Source organism: Hemiscyllium ocellatum, chromosome 26 (assembly GCF_020745735.1).
Source record: "Hemiscyllium ocellatum isolate sHemOce1 chromosome 26, sHemOce1.pat.X.cur, whole genome shotgun sequence".
Taxonomy (NCBI): Eukaryota; Metazoa; Chordata; class Chondrichthyes; order Orectolobiformes; family Hemiscylliidae; genus Hemiscyllium; species Hemiscyllium ocellatum.
The window spans coordinates 30,885,094-30,900,809 of NC_083426.1; the positions used below are offsets into that span (position 1 = coordinate 30,885,094).

The 15,716-nt window shown below is 38.7% G+C and overlaps 1 protein-coding gene across 2 annotated transcripts in view; it reads left to right on the plus strand.

The window, feature by feature from the left end:
- The window catches only part of itpr3 (inositol 1,4,5-trisphosphate receptor, type 3), a 280,397-nt gene that overhangs the window by 244,226 nt on the left and 20,455 nt on the right, over positions 1 to 15,716 (plus strand). For both annotated transcript variants that reach the window (XM_060845471.1, XM_060845473.1), the window contains exons 46-50: positions 275 to 358; positions 3,076 to 3,177; positions 6,254 to 6,446; positions 8,598 to 8,723; positions 9,415 to 9,587. In XM_060845471.1, coding sequence (XP_060701454.1) covers positions 275 to 358; positions 3,076 to 3,177; positions 6,254 to 6,446; positions 8,598 to 8,723; positions 9,415 to 9,587 — 678 coding nt within the window. The remainder of the gene's footprint in view (positions 1 to 274; positions 359 to 3,075; positions 3,178 to 6,253; positions 6,447 to 8,597; positions 8,724 to 9,414; positions 9,588 to 15,716) is intronic.

Consider the following 15,716-nt stretch of genomic DNA (forward strand, 5'->3'; position numbering starts at 1 on the left):
CGGGCCAGAGCCCTTCCTGTTCCTTGGATGCTGCCTAACCTGCTGTGCTTTAACCAGCAACACATTTTCAGCTCTGATCTCCAGCATCTGCAGACCTCACTTTTTACTCTGATGACTACAGGACCGTTTCAGCTGAGTCGCGATGTCAGATTCTTTTCTTCCACATTTTGTTGTTCATTTAAATACCATATACAATATGCCAGTGCCATTACACAGCATTAATAGTTGCACAAGTAAGATCAAAGGTTTATAAAGCTTTAACTGTTTATTTCAGTTGTCCCGCCACAATAAACAACTGCAGCAGTTACTGAAGCCAGTCAAACGGGTACAAGAGGAGGTGGATGAAGGCATTTCAATGGTGAGAAAATTGAAGTTTCATGAACAGGAAACATTGCAAAGAAAATGTTGACCAGTATATGCTCTTAAGATTTCTCATTGTTCAATAAGAATTTATAAACACGCGAATTAAGAGCAGGCCTGAGCTATTCACACTATCTAGCCTGTTCCACGGGCTTCAACTCTACCCCAATAACCATTGATCCCCTTCTTTGTAGAAGATCTATATACCTTTGCCTTAAATCTATTCAATGACGCTGCTTTCTCTGGCCAAAGGCAAAACTTATATGAAAGTTTTGTCGGTTTCAGAGTTTGCATCTCCTGATATCAGGTGCAGATTGCCTTTTTTGTTAAGTCCTATTGGTGTGCTATGTTTTGGCCAATTGTGTAACCCAGATACAATTTGAGGTGCCCAGAAATCATTGGGTATTAGGAAAGGTTTTCCACGTGTATTTGTGTTGGATAAGGTTGGATGGTATTTTAATTGTTTTAATTGCAAGATTACCCATTTAGCACTATAATTAATTACCTATGAACAAAATTAGATTCTCAGCAATTATCCCTTTCAAAGATGTACTTTTAATTATAGAGGAAGTTAGACCAAGTGAAGAGGGTTGAATCACCCCCCTTCCTTTTGGTCCTCTCAGCCAGTCACAAAAATATTTAAATTTCTTTTTCAGAACACAACTATTACGTTTCAAGTAAAATGTAGTGTAGTCAAAATTAGGCAGTCAATTAGAGTTTTCTAGTGTGAAATAAAGAGAAAATGTATTATTTACTAACTTCAAAGAAAGTGCTAAGACATGTCATTAAATTCACACACACACACACACACACACACACACACACACACACACACACACGTTTAAAAAGGAGAGAGTGTTTCTTGTACAGGCTCAAAAATCCCTAGCATCCTGGAGAAGCTAAATTCTAACTAGAAACCACGGTTGTTTAATTGATGACTGGAATCTTCATCAAATTTTCATCAGTGAAAATTTTAGGTAGCTTGAGTTCTACATAAATGGTTGATTCTCCAGTTTGTTTTCTCACTGAACTCTACTTGTGAGGAAATGAAGAATAACGGAATGAATGAATGCAGTCTTTGCTGTTAGGAATCCTTATTTCTTTAACTACCTGCATTGTATTTTCAGGCAACTCTTCCATGTCCAGTATGTGCAATTCCCACTCAAGTGCAAACCAAGAGATGGGAGTTTCTTGATGCCCAATGCATTTGACCACTTTGATGTCTTTAGATAAGACGGCAATTTCGGTTCAGACGATTTTTTAAATTCTATATTGATTTCCTGAGCCTGTCTAAATTTGTGGTCAGGTGATCATTGAAGCCATTTTTAGATCAGTTTTTGTTCTTTTAAAACCATTTTAGTCTATGAAAGGTGTCAGGTAATAAACTCTAATGATGGAAGTTGAAGATTGATAGTTCATATTTTACTACCAATATTATAAAGAAAACAGGCACACTGTCACTTTTCATTGTAAAATGAATGTTGCCGTCTTGGTAAACAGCAGCAGATATTTACAGTACCCAGCAGAATGCTTATTATCTTAGCCTCACCACATAAACAAATTGCATTTTTACAATGCATTTAATATTCTCGAACAAACATTCCAAAGCACTCCACAAAGGCATAATAAAACTAAATTAATGTTGGACCAAAGGAAGTACTGCTGTACTGTTATGCATCTTGTAATAGGGAAAGTAGGCAGTCTGAAAAGAAATGGAAAGAAATAAGAAACACTGGGAATTGGTGGAACCTTGGTAATTTGAAAGCATAACATGCCATCTAAAAACTGGCATCTCCAGCTGAATGATGTTTCAAGTTTCCAAGTGCATGAAAGGTGAGAATAACTTATACTTAAAAGATCAGTTTCTGTCTCTTATAACAGAACTTCTCAAATGTTAGTCATGTGTAGCAAACTCCAATATTTCTTCACATATATTGTGCACTCTTGATTATTCACAAGAATGCTAATTTTCATATTTTGGCCAACCTGTGGTGGAACCGTGAAGGATTCCATCGAAATGAGGGAAATGATATTTAATTAAGAAACAATCCATTCATTATCACAATTTGGCAGGAAACTCTTAGTAGTTTAGCTAACCGTTTAATTTAAACAGTGCCTTTGCGAGCAAAAGCTATGTCGTGATTATGTAAATCCTGTCTGCAGAATTGCTGGTTTCTAGGCTATAAGCTCAATCAAATTAAATTCCCATTAAAGCCAAATAATATTTGAGGCTGAAATATGATTCTGATCTACAAAATAGCTTGCGACTTACACAGAATTACTCTTTTGAGGATAACAGCATTAAAAATGTAATTCCTAATTTTATTGTAAAGTTGCCATGTGTCTGAGCTTTGCTTAAATAATATAAAATAAGCACAACAGAATTTTTTTTTAAAAAGTTACAGATGATATTCCAGTTTGCTGGCGTTACTGAATCTATCAGATGTCAGTGATTATTACACAATGGCATCTTGGTTTAAGAAACACTCTTCCTCCATTAAGATTTCCATTTGTTTATTGCCTGAAGAAGTAAAATATGCACAGTTTTTATAGAGATCCTGATCCAAAAATAATTAGAAGAATAAATGAAGCAACAACTGTTGGTATAAAAACAGCAGAGACAAATGTTCTCTTACTTTAATTCAGAATGTCAAATAAACAGCAACAATATCTCACCCAACAGTTGAATTAATGGTTTTTCTTACATTTTTTCAGCTTATGTTGAACAACATGCAAATGCTGAAAGCAGGTCATCAGGAACAGCAAGAAGAGGAAGATCCTTTGACCTACTATTCAAACCACACAGCACAGATCGAAGTAAAATTTTTAATGCATGTATTTTCAGTTTATGGGCGTAGTGACCTCCAGTTGAGAGTATGGTGCTAGAAAAGCACAGCAGATCAGGCAGCATCCAAGGAGCAGGAGAATTGATGTTTCAGGCATAAGCCCTTCATCAGGAATGAAGGGCTTATGCCCAAAACATTGATTCTCCTGCTCCTTGGATGCTGCCTGATCTGCTGTGCTTTTCCACCACCACACTCTCGACTCTGATCTCCAGCATCTGCAGTCCTCACTTTCTCCCAGTGATCTCCAGCTGAGCAACTCCACCAAGACCAGTAAGCATTTTATTAGTGGTCAAGATGAAATCTGAAAACTAGCATTTTTATACCAGTAAAAACCATATTAAGTGCAGATTTTAGCATAGATGTTTAAAAATTGTGTCATATCCAGTTGCTTGACAAAGGAACACTATATACCTGAAATCATTTCTGGATTGTGTTCGGGTAATATGTGGAGCTGCCTGTTTTTATTATTTCTATGAGATTTGTTATATCATTTCAACATCAAAGATAAATGAATTTTCACTCTAAACTTCTTTTGTTTATTCACATAAAAGCTGATATAGTTAAATGGTTATTCATTCTGCCATTGCTCTTGAATTTTATTGTTTAAAATAATCTCAAAGTATGTTTTATTCTACAATGTCTTCTAATCTTTTCAAAATAATCAATCCCAGGATGAATTCTACTGGGATGTTAACTTTTAATTAGTTGTCGATAAAACAAAACCATTTTTTTAAGTGCACACAGTGGTAGTTTGGTTTATTTAATATCTAGAAGGGTGTGCTTTCATCATATGTTTATTGCATTTTTCTTGGTCAAATGGATAGTTGACGATAATGATCCATAACTTGTCAGTTGTGGCATAGATCATAAGAGCATTTTAAGAGATTGTAAGATCCTAGGGGGTGTTGCTGAACAAAGAGATCTTGGGAGTGCAGGTTCATAGCTCCTTGAAAGTGGAGTCACAGGTAGATAGGATAGTGAAGAAGGAGTTTTGTATGCTTTCCTTTATTGGTCAGAGAATTGAATATAGGAGTTGGGAGGTCATGTTGCGGCTGTGCAAGACATTGGTTAGGCCACTGTTGGGAGTATTGCATGCAGTTCTGGTCTCCTTCCTACCGGAAAGATGTTGTGAAACTTGAAAGGGTTCAGAAAAGATTGACAAGGATGTTGCCAGGGTCGGAGGATTTGAGCTATAGGGAGAGGCTGAACAGGCTGGGGCTTTTTTCCCTGGAGTGTTGGAGGCTGAGGGGTGACCTTATAGAGGTTTACAAAATTATGAGGGGCATGGATAGGGTAAATAGGCAAAGTCTTTTCCCTGGCGTTGGGAAGTCCAGAACTAGAGGTCATAGATTTAGGGTGAGAGGGGAAAGATATAAAAGAGACTTAAGGGGCAACTTTTTCACACAGAGGCTGGTACAGGTATGGAATGAGCTACCAGAGGAAGTGGTGGAGGCTGGTACAATTACAACATTTAAGAGGCATTTGGATGGGTATATGAACAGGAAGGGTTTGGAGGGATTTGTGCTGGCAGCTGGGACTAGATTGGGCTAGGATATCTGGTCGGCATGGACGGATTGGACCGAAGGGTCTGTTTCCATGTTGTGCATCTCTATGACTCTATGACCCTAGCAGGGAGGTCCCATTTGAGCCTATACAATAGTTTGGTTAGGCCACAACTGGAGTACTGTGTGCAGTTCTGGTCACCACATTATAGGAAAAGTTTGATTACACCGGAGGGGTTGCAAAGGAGATTCACCAGAACATTGCCTGCGATAGAGCATTTCAGCTTTGAAGAGATGCTAGATACACTTGGGTTATTTTCTTTGGAGCTGAGAAGGTTGACGGGGGAATCTTGATAGAGGTGTATAGGATTGAAGGGCATGGACAAGGTGAATAGAAAGCCGCTGTTCAATATAATTGAAGGATCGATGACCAGTAGGCATAATTTTAAAGTGAAATTAAGAATTAGACAGGAGTTCATAGAATCCTTACAGTGTGGAAGCAGGTCATTCAGCCATTGGGACAGACCCTTTGAATAGCATCCCACCCACTGAACAGTATCCCACCCAGAACCACCTATCCCTGTAACTCTGCATTTTCCGTGTCTAGCCTGCACATCCCTGGATATTATGGGCAATTTAGCATGGTCAACCCTCCTAACCTGCACATCTTTGGACTGTGAGAGGAAGTCAGAGCACCAGAGGAAACCCAGAGAGATTTGAGCAAAAATATTTTTACCCAGAGGGTGTTGGGGGTCTGGAATGTGCTCTCTAGGTGGGTAATTGAGGTTGGGTACCTCACAACCTTTAATAATGACTTGGGAGAGAATTGAAATGTCATAACCTTTGGGACTGGTGTAGGTAGTAGTATATTTTTGGCAGTACTGACTTTTGATGGGCCAAAAGGCCTTTTCTGCACTGTATGATTCTCTGAACTCATAAATCTGCACACCTCTTAGATGCTTCTCTTAGAGGATTATTTTAAATCAACCCTAACAGAGATTAATTACTGCTCTCTTAGTGAAGGAAATGATTTGAATATATAAAGTAGTGAGAAAGCAATATCTCCAAAACCTACCTTAATCCCTATGTATGTTATTGACTGGCAGCTCATCTAAGCTCACACATTATCTGGTGTGTGTTCACTTCCAAATGTCTATTATTAACTATTTTGTGCAAGCTGCAGTCCTTCACTAAAAACTAATATCGACAGTGTGGAGTGGCTGGAATCATATGGCAAAAACTGGTAGGACTGCTTAATGAGCTGTCAAGAGTAGCAGTGTTCTTATAATGACTGATTTCAGCAATTTAGAGTCAATGGAGGCATTTTGGTGGTCATAAGTAACCAAATCAAAATATATCTAGTTAAATAGTAAAATATAATGTAAACATTTTGAATGTTTGAAATGTAAACAGAGGCTTTCAAAGTTGTCTGTTTAGGTTTATTTCACACATTCTTAAAGTAATATAAATTAGTGGCCATGCAGTTGTATGGCTGTGTGATTTCTGTGTTTAACAGCATTTTCCTACTGTGGTTCTGGTCACTAGATTATTCGGAATGACCGAAACATGGAGCAGATTGTATTCCCCGTGCCAAGCATTTGTGAATACCTAACAAATGAGTCAAAGCACAGAGTGCTCACCACCACAGAGCAGGATGAACAAGGCAGCAAAGTCAGCGATTTCTTTGAAAAGACCCATTTTTTATACAATGAGATGAAGTGGCAGAAGAAACTCAGAAGTAAGATCAGTTTGAAAGCATTCCTTTGCATTTTACTGCCAAAGCAAAGAATTGTTGTCTGAAATTTGTGTTCAGAAAGAATTTGCTGCACTGATACTGCACTAATCTATCTTGTGTGAATAAAGGGAGGAATTATGCTGTTGTACTTTTCAATTGTTTTACGTTGAGAAGGTTTCAAATTCTAGGGCAAGTAAATTAAAAATTAGTAGTTTAGAAATTTAAAAAGGCAATCTCACAAATTTAATTTCCTCATTAGATAATTGCAGCACAACATTTAAGGCATAGATGATAGTTCTCATCTACATATTTTACAATAGTACAGGAATTAATATTAATACATTGAAGTGTTTTAATGATAGACTGCATAGAAAATTGAATCCCAAAAGGTTAATTGTGTGAACCTAGCAGACAATGCCATTTGATCAAAATTGTCTCTGTGAAATGACAGAAATTAAATTTGAAAATGCAATATTGAAATCGAACTTGAAATGAAAGAAAAATAATTTGATCGTAGATACTTTCTGAATAATTTCCCTTTGAAGAGTCCTTCACAATAGCATCTCCATTCACACTGCCTGGGATCAACACCTTTTTGCAATTTGGAATTTTATGAATTGTGCATTGACATTAGAATGTCTAACCACAAGTGTATGAATATTTACCTGGAATAAACCATACTGATAAAATCTTATAAACAAATTATGAAGATTGTTTTATTTATCCAAATACTGTAGCTTCTACATCTCCATTTCCAAAGTACTGTAATAAAATAGTGCTCTTGAAGGATCGAATGGTTCTGCTGAATATATTTCTGGAATTTCTGAATAATAGATTTCCAGATTATAGAGAGCCTACATTAGTTTAGCTTGTTTATTTCAAGTTGCACATGTTTGTTATTTCAAGTTCTCCCTTAATTCTTGAACACCAAATGAATAATTTTGTATTGTTTTAAAATGGAAACTTTATAATTTACTCAAGCTCTGTTCTCAAGTCTCATTATAACACTTTATATCCTACTTGTAAGTTATTGCAGAATAGAGTGTAAATTGCAAAATTATTTTCAACATAGAAGTGTACAATAATGTATTTTCAGTTTGAGAATTAATTGGCCACCTACACTTGGAAAATAAGAGTGTAAAAAGAAGAAAGACATAAAAGAATCTGAGCAGGAGAAACTTAACTCTGCCACACAAAGCAGAAAGCGAGCAGTAGAAAAAAATAATATAATTGAAACACAGAGAAGTTATTTTGAATTAAAATAGAACCTTGTATAGATTGTATTTGAAGCACTGTGAACAAGTCCAGTCACCATATTACAAAAAGGGTAGAGAAGCCATTGGAAAGGTGCAATAGAATTTACAACTGTGACACCAAAATTAAAGGGTCCAACTCTCGGGGAAAGCTAGCAGTCTCTAGCTCTTTTCTATTAGAAATAGTACATTGCAGAGAATACTCAGTGCAGAAGTCTTCTAAATTATGAAAAGAATTGATAGGTTAGATATAGAAATAATGTTATACTTTATGGTAGTGTCTGAAACTAGAGAATAAATAAAAGATGGGAGTCAGAAGGTGCTGTGCTGGAAAAGCACAGCAGGACAGGCAGCATCCAAGGAGCGGGAGAGTTGATATTTTGAGCATGAAGAGCTTATGCTCGAAATGTCGATTCTCCTGCTCCTCAGATGGTGCCTAACTGGCTGTGCTTTTCCAGTGCCACACTTTGTGACTCTGGTCTCCGGCATCTGCAGTCCTCACTTTCTCCTATAAAGTACTCACTAATAAATCCAAGAAGACTTGAGGAGACGTTCCTTTACTTCGTAGACTGATGAGGCAGACAGTTGCATTTATGAGATATGTGTGACTGAAATAGAAAAGCAAAGGTATGCTGATTGGTTCAAATGAAATAAATGGAGTGGAGGGGACGTATGTGGATGATAAATAATGGTTCCTATATTTGGTGTTGTAAATCCTGTTGTTAATTTTGTAATAGGAATTCAGCTTTCAAGAGGGTGCAAGCAATATCCCAATAATTGGTAAAATTGAATTTTAATAGACAGGTGAATTGGTAAGCCTTTGTGTTACCACTGATTAAGTAGAATGATTTCCAGTGTGTTTTATTTATATGTTGCATTGGCATTATCTTTTTTTTATTAGATATGCCACTGCTGTACTGGTTCTCCAGGAGGATGTCACTTTGGGGCAGCATCTCCTTCAACCTGGCTGTGTTTATCAATCTGGTCATTGCCTTCTTCTATCCTTATGCAGAACCTACATCAATGGGTACGTTCATGGATTAATGAAGTATTTGAGTGTTTGAAAATGCTTACCTGGATAGATTATGAATGATGGTGAATAATTTGGTGAACATTCAATCAAGAACTTTGACATTCAGAATTTAAGTCAAAGTCCAAATAATTCTCTATCCAATTAAACAGATTAAATTACAATGTTTAATTTATTATTATCCCATGTTGGTTTGTGTATTCCCTGTGTTTTGCCTTGACAAAGTCCTAGAAGTGCTAATAAGTTAATAATAGTGGAATATCATACTGCTAAAGATTTAAAGGCCAATAATGCTATCATTGTTGTAGAACAGTATGGTATATTCTTCTAAGCCAAACCACAGGCTCCTCTTGTTCAATATTGACCCATAACACAGTGTACCATGAAGCTTGTAAAGAGTATATGAAAAGGAAAGTAAAGAAAACAATCAAGTTAAATGACATCAAGCTTAAATTTTAAAAGCTAGTGAAAAGGTTGTCACAGCTTTATTAACCAAATTTTTTTTTGTAATCAAAAGAATGTAAGGTGCAGTTAACTGCTGTCAAAATTACATTGCAATAACCTCCAGCCAAAATCAGCAGACACACTTGAGTGAGCTAACAGAAGGTTACAACATGCTTTGTTATATAATTAAATGCATAAAGTGAAAAAAAAAGTAATAACTTGTTTTCTACTTTTCTTCGTACAGGGGCCCTGGACTCATCCTTTCTCTCACTCGTTTTTTGGGGTGTAATATGTTTCTCTGTAGTTTCTCTGCTTTCCAAGAGATACGGCCTAAGACCATTATTAATAGCATTGATAATCCGATCAATATATTACATTGGAATTGGCCACACTTTATTAACACTGGGATTGCTTAATGTAAGTATAAAGCTGATTATTAGCAAACCTGAATGTTGATTTATGCAAAACATAGGCTCCCTTGCTGAATTAAATAAGTATGAAGTCTGTTTTGATTCAGTTGACTTATCTATTATTTGATGCAATTGTTGGATAACTATCTAGAAAATACTGAAAAAAAGTCATTACAAGATGTCCTCACATAGCAATGGATGGCCATAGAAATTACATCAAAATTGATGTCGGCATTTACTTGTTGTTGATAAAAGACTCTAACTTGCAATTTGTTTGCTGAAGTAATTTGGAACAGTTCCAAAATCCTTGTACACATTCTCCATTTAATTACTTTGAGGATTATCTGACATGTGGAGGTTAAGTGAACAAATAATGATCCACCCAAATAATCAAAAATTCAACAAGAGAGCATATGAACAAGAATGTGAATTAATTAATGGTTTAAAAGGATTTGCTCAACATGAAAGATAAACTGACTAATTCTAATATATGCATGCATTGGCTAGTGCTGTCTAATGATATAGAAAATTAAAAACCCAGCACTAAGTTAGATGAATTATTGTAGAAAAGGAAGTTCTGAAGCTCTGAATTCTGAAGAAGAATCTTGCTCGTTTTGAAACATTAACTGTTTCTCTCTCTGAGTTTGCCCTGCATTCTTTCTGTTTGTTTTGAATTATTGCATACATTGGCTGGTGGGAAAGGAATGAATGAGATCTAGAAGTATTACATTTAGCTGTAATAACTCAAAAGGGAAAAGATGGTTGCATTCATGTACTATAATGCTTCTCTCACAGGAAGTCAAAACATTTTGCAACAGTTGACTGTTGTTATGTAGATAAACTTGGGATGGGTTTTCTTTCTATTTGCAGTCTTATTGAGTAAGATTCAAGGCACCTGGTTCACCATGCACAGAGCAACTCTGCTCACTCAATCTTCTACTTGTCACCTCGTTAATTATGTAACAGCATACCTCTTGTGGCATCACTTAGGAACAGAGATGGAATTGCTCACCATTACTGGGACCTTCTGGTGTACACAATACTAGTGCTGCACCCAAAGCCCAGCTGCACACCATTTCAGGTGTTGAAAGCTAGGAACTGCTCCTCAAACTTGCCCATGAAGACACAGAGGAGCAGAAAGCTCATACCACTTTTCATGAACAATAACCTGGAGGTGTTGGTGAAAGGGGTGGTGGAGAGGAGGGCCATCCTTTCCTAATGGACTGCCAAACAAGGTTAGACCATCCGATCAAGCCAGCTGGAGCCCATTGTGACGATGCTGTTCCTTTGACAAGGTTGTTCTGTTCTTGATTTTTTTTAGGGGTGGTAAACACAGAAGCTGCAATGTGTCTGGTTTGGAAGGGTTTTAAGGCAAATTTGATTACAGCTAACGGGTACTGTCTCAGGCAAAAGGCTTTAAAGTTTAAAAAAACCTGTACAACAAATTAAATTGAGGAATAAAAGGATGATTAGAGTAGGAATAGGGCCAGTCAAAGACGGAAGTGGGAAGTTGAGTGTGGACCCTGTGGAGATCAGAGAGATGCTAAACGAACATTTCTCATCGGTTTTCACTCAGGAAAAGAAGAATATTGTAGAGGAGAAGAATGAGGTATGAGATATTAGACTAGAAAGGATCGAGGTTAGTTATGAACAAGTGTTATTAATTCTAGAAGGAGTGAAAGTAGACAAGTCCACTGGGGCAGGTGGGATTTATCCAAAGATTCTCTGGGAAGGTAGGGAGGAGATAGCAGAGCCTTTGGCTTTAATATTTGAGTTGTCATTGTCTACAGGTTTAGTATCAGAGGATTGCAAATGTTGTGCCCTTGTTCAAGAAGGGCATTCGAGACAACCCAGGTAATTGTAGACCAGTGAGCCTTACTTCTGTTGTAGAAAAGGTTTTGGAAAGGATTATAGGAGATTTATAATCATCTAGCAAGCAACAATTTGATTTCAGATAGTCAAATTGGTTTCATCAAGGGTATGTCGTGTCTCACAAACCTCATTGAGTTTTTTGAGAAGGTGACCAAGCATGGAGATGAGGGTAGGGCAATTGACATGGTCTATATGTACTTCAATAAAGCCTTTGATAAGGTTCCACATGGTAGGCTGTTGGAGAAAATGCAGAGGCATGGAATTAAGGGTGATTTAGCAGTTTGGATTAGAAACTGGCTTTCTGAAAGAAGGCAGCAAGTGGTGGTTGATGGAAAATATTCAGCCTGGAGTCCGGTTACTAATGGTGTGCCACAAGGATCTGTTATGGGACCACTACTGTTTGCCATTTTTATAAATGACTTAAACGCAGGCATAGGTGGATGGATTAGTAAATTTGCAGACGACACTAAAGTCGGTGGACTAGTGAACAATTTGGAAGAATTTTACAGGTTGCAGGGGAACTTGGATAAACTGCAGAATTGGGCTGAGAGGTGGCAAATGGAGTTCAATGCAGCTAAATGTGAGGTGATGCACTTTGGGAAGAATAACAGGAAGGCAGAGTACTGGGTCAATGGAAAGATTATTGGTCATGAGGATGTGCAGAAGGATCTTGGAGTCCACGTACATAGATCCCTGAAAGTTGCCACCCAAATGGATAGTGCTGTTAAGAAGGCATGCAGTGTGTTAGGTTTCATTCATCGAGGGATTGAGTTCCGGAACCGCAATATCATGCTGCAACTATACAAAACGCTAGTGCAGCCACACTTGGAATATTGTGTACAGTTCTGGTCCCATATGTTGGGAAGGATATGGAAGCATTGGAAAAGGTGCAGAGGAGATTTACCAAAATGTTGCCTGGTCTGGAGGGAAAGTCTTATAAGGAAAGGCTGTGAGACCTGGATCTGTTTTCATTGGAAAGAAGAAGGCTAAGAGGAGATTTGATAAAGATACACAAGATGATCAGAGGATTAGATAGGGTATGACAGTGAAAGTCTTTTTCCTAGGATGATGACATCAGCTTGTACGAAGGGACATATCTACAAATTGAGGGCTGACCGATTTAAGACAGATGTCAGAGGCAGGTTCTTTACACAGAGGGTGGTAAGGGCGTGGAATGCCCTACCTGCTAAGGTAGTCAACTCAGCCACATGAGGGAGATTTAAACAATCCTTCGATAAGCACATGGATGATGATGGGATAGTGTAGGGGGATGAGCTGAGAATAGTGCATAGGTCGGCGAACATCGAGAGCCGAAGGTCCTGTTCTGCGCTGTATTGTTCTATGTTCTATGAAAGAGAAGTTGCCAGTTATTCCCAGCTCAGCTTTTCTCTGGTTTGGTTTGGTTTTAGCAAGCAGTCAGTTTTTCTTTTTGAGGCTGTTGGTCATAGAGTCATAGAGATGTACAACATGGAAACAGACCCTTCGGTCCAACCCGTCCATGCCGACCAGATATCCCAACCCAATCTTTTCCCATCTGCCAGCACCCGGCCCATATCCGTCCAAACACTTCCTATTCATATACTCATCCAAATACCTCTTAAATGTTGCATTTGTACCAACCCCCACCACTTCCTCTGGCAGCTAATTCCATACCCATACCACCTTCTGCATGAAAAGGTTGCCCCTTAGGTCTCTTTTGTATCTTTCCCCTCTCACCCAAACCTATGCCCTCTAGTTCTGGACTCCCTGATCCCAGGGAAAAGACTTTGCCTATTTATCTATCCATGCCCCTCAAAATTTTGTTAACCTCTATAAGGTCACCCCTCAGCCTCTGATGCTCCAGGGAAAACAGCCCCAGCCTGTTCAGCCTCTCCCTATAGCTCAAACCCTCCAACCCTGGCAACATCCTTGTAACTCTTTTCTGAACCCTTTTAAGTTTCTCAACATCTTTCCGATAGGAACGAGACCAGATTTGCACGCAATATTCCAACAGTGGCCTAACCAATGTCCTGTACAGCCGCAACGTGTGGAGTTTGCACCTTTTCCCCGTGTCTGCGTGGGTTTCCTCCGGGTGCTCCGGTTTCCTCCCACAGTCCAAAAATGTGTGGGTCAGGTGAATTGGCCATGTTAAATTGCCCGTAGTGTTGGTAAGGGGTGTATGTAGGGGTATGGGTGCGTTGCGCTTCGGCGGGTTGGTGTGGACTTGTTGGGCCGAAAGGCCTGTTTCCACACTGTAAGTAATCTAATCTAATCATGACCTCCCAACTCCTGTACTCCATAATCTGACCAATAAAGGAAAGCATACCAAACGCCTTCTTCACTATCCTATCTACCTGCGACTCCACTTTCAAGGAGCTTTGAACCTGCACTCCAAGGTCTCTTTGTTCAGCACACTCCCCAGGACCTTACCATTAAGTGTATAAGTCCTGCTAAGATTTGCTTCCCCAAAATGTAGCACCTCGCATTTATCTGAATTAAACTCCATCTGCCACTTCTTAGCCCACTGGTCCATCTGGTCAAGATCCTGTTGTAATCTGAGGTAACCCTCTTAGCTGTCCACTACTCCTCCAATTTTGATGTCATCTGCAAACTTACTAACCGTACCTCTTATGCTTGCATCCAAATCATTTATGTAAATGACAAAAAGTAGAGGACCCAGCACCGATCCTTGTGGCACTCAACTGGTCACAGGCCTCCAGCCTGAAAAACAACCCTCCACCACCACCCTCTGTCTTCTACCTTTGAGCCAGTTCTGTATCCAAATGGTTAGTTCTCCCTGTATTCCATGAGACCTAACCTTGCTAATCAGTCTCCCATGGGAAACCTTGTTGGAACACCTTACTGAAGTCCATATAGATCACATCTACTACTCTGCCCTCATCAATCCTCTTTGTTACTTCAAAAAACTTAATCAAGTTTGTGAGACATGATTTCCCATGCACAAAGCCATGTTGACTATCCCTAATCAGTCCTTGCCTTTCCAAAAAAAATGTACATCCTGCTCCTCAGGATTCCCTCCAACAACTTGCCCACCACTGAAGTCAGGCTCACTGGTCTTTAGTTCCCTGGCTTGTCTTTACCACCCTTCTTAAACAGTGGCACCATGTTTGCCAACTTCCAGTCTTCTGGCACCTCACCTGTGACTATCCATGATACAAATATCTCAGCAAGAGGCCCAGCAATCACTTCTCTGGCTTCCCATAGAGTTCTTGGGTACACCTGATCAGATCCTGGGATTTATCCACCTTTACCCTTTTCAGCACTTCCTCCTCTGTATTCTGGACATTTTGCAAGATGTCACCATCTATTTCCCTACAGTCCATACCTTCCATATCCTTTTCCACCATAAATACAGATGCAAAATATTCAGTTAGTATCTCCTCCATTTTCTGTGGCTCCACACAAAGGCCGCCTTGCTGATCTTTGAGGGGCCCTATTCTCTCCCTAGTTACCCTTTGTCCATTGGTCAAAGAAACAATTCCATGCTTACACTCTCTGACATCTCTCCTGTCAGAACCTGTGTTTGATTTTACCTTTTTTTGCTAAGGGAATGTTGAAAGTATTTGGAACAGCATCATTAGGTTCTGATAGAGTCAATTCGGTTTTTAAATAGTCAAGTTATTGATTATTCTGTTCTCTTTTTCATTCAGTGATCTTGCAAATAAATTTTATTTTATTTAAAATGAAGTGGTTGGGCCAGCTGCATCACTCCTAGAATATCCACTCCACACCTGCTTAAAACAGCTAGAAAGTTAGGGTTTAGGCTACTTTCTTGAAATGTTTTGAGGGGTTCTAGCCTGGTTCATAACACCATGTTGCAATCTGAGTCAGTACTGTGTCTGGAGTTAGAAGAATGCCCAACAGAACAGGAAAAGGTCAATAATCAAGTCAATGTTGTGTGACTTGCAGATCTATGGCCTATTCCACTATTGTCCTGGTGGAAGTGTCAACAATGTTGTATCTTCAGAATGATGGTTTTATAAAGGTGTCATCTGCCTTGTTTGAAGGAATTGGCATTTTTTTTCTACCTGCATGGCTGGAGATCTTTGAAAGAATGAAAAAACCTGTGCCTTCTCTACTGTCTAAGTGTCATGGCATCTCCCAGGATGTCTGGCTCAGAGCTGCAAGATTTGGCCTTGATAGTCACATATAATTTGACCTTAATGAAGTGGAAGGTTTTTCTATTGACAAACCATGCAGCTTGGTGATAGTGTTCATTTCTGATTAATCTTTGGTGAATGTTAGAAGGAGAACCTCTTCAGTA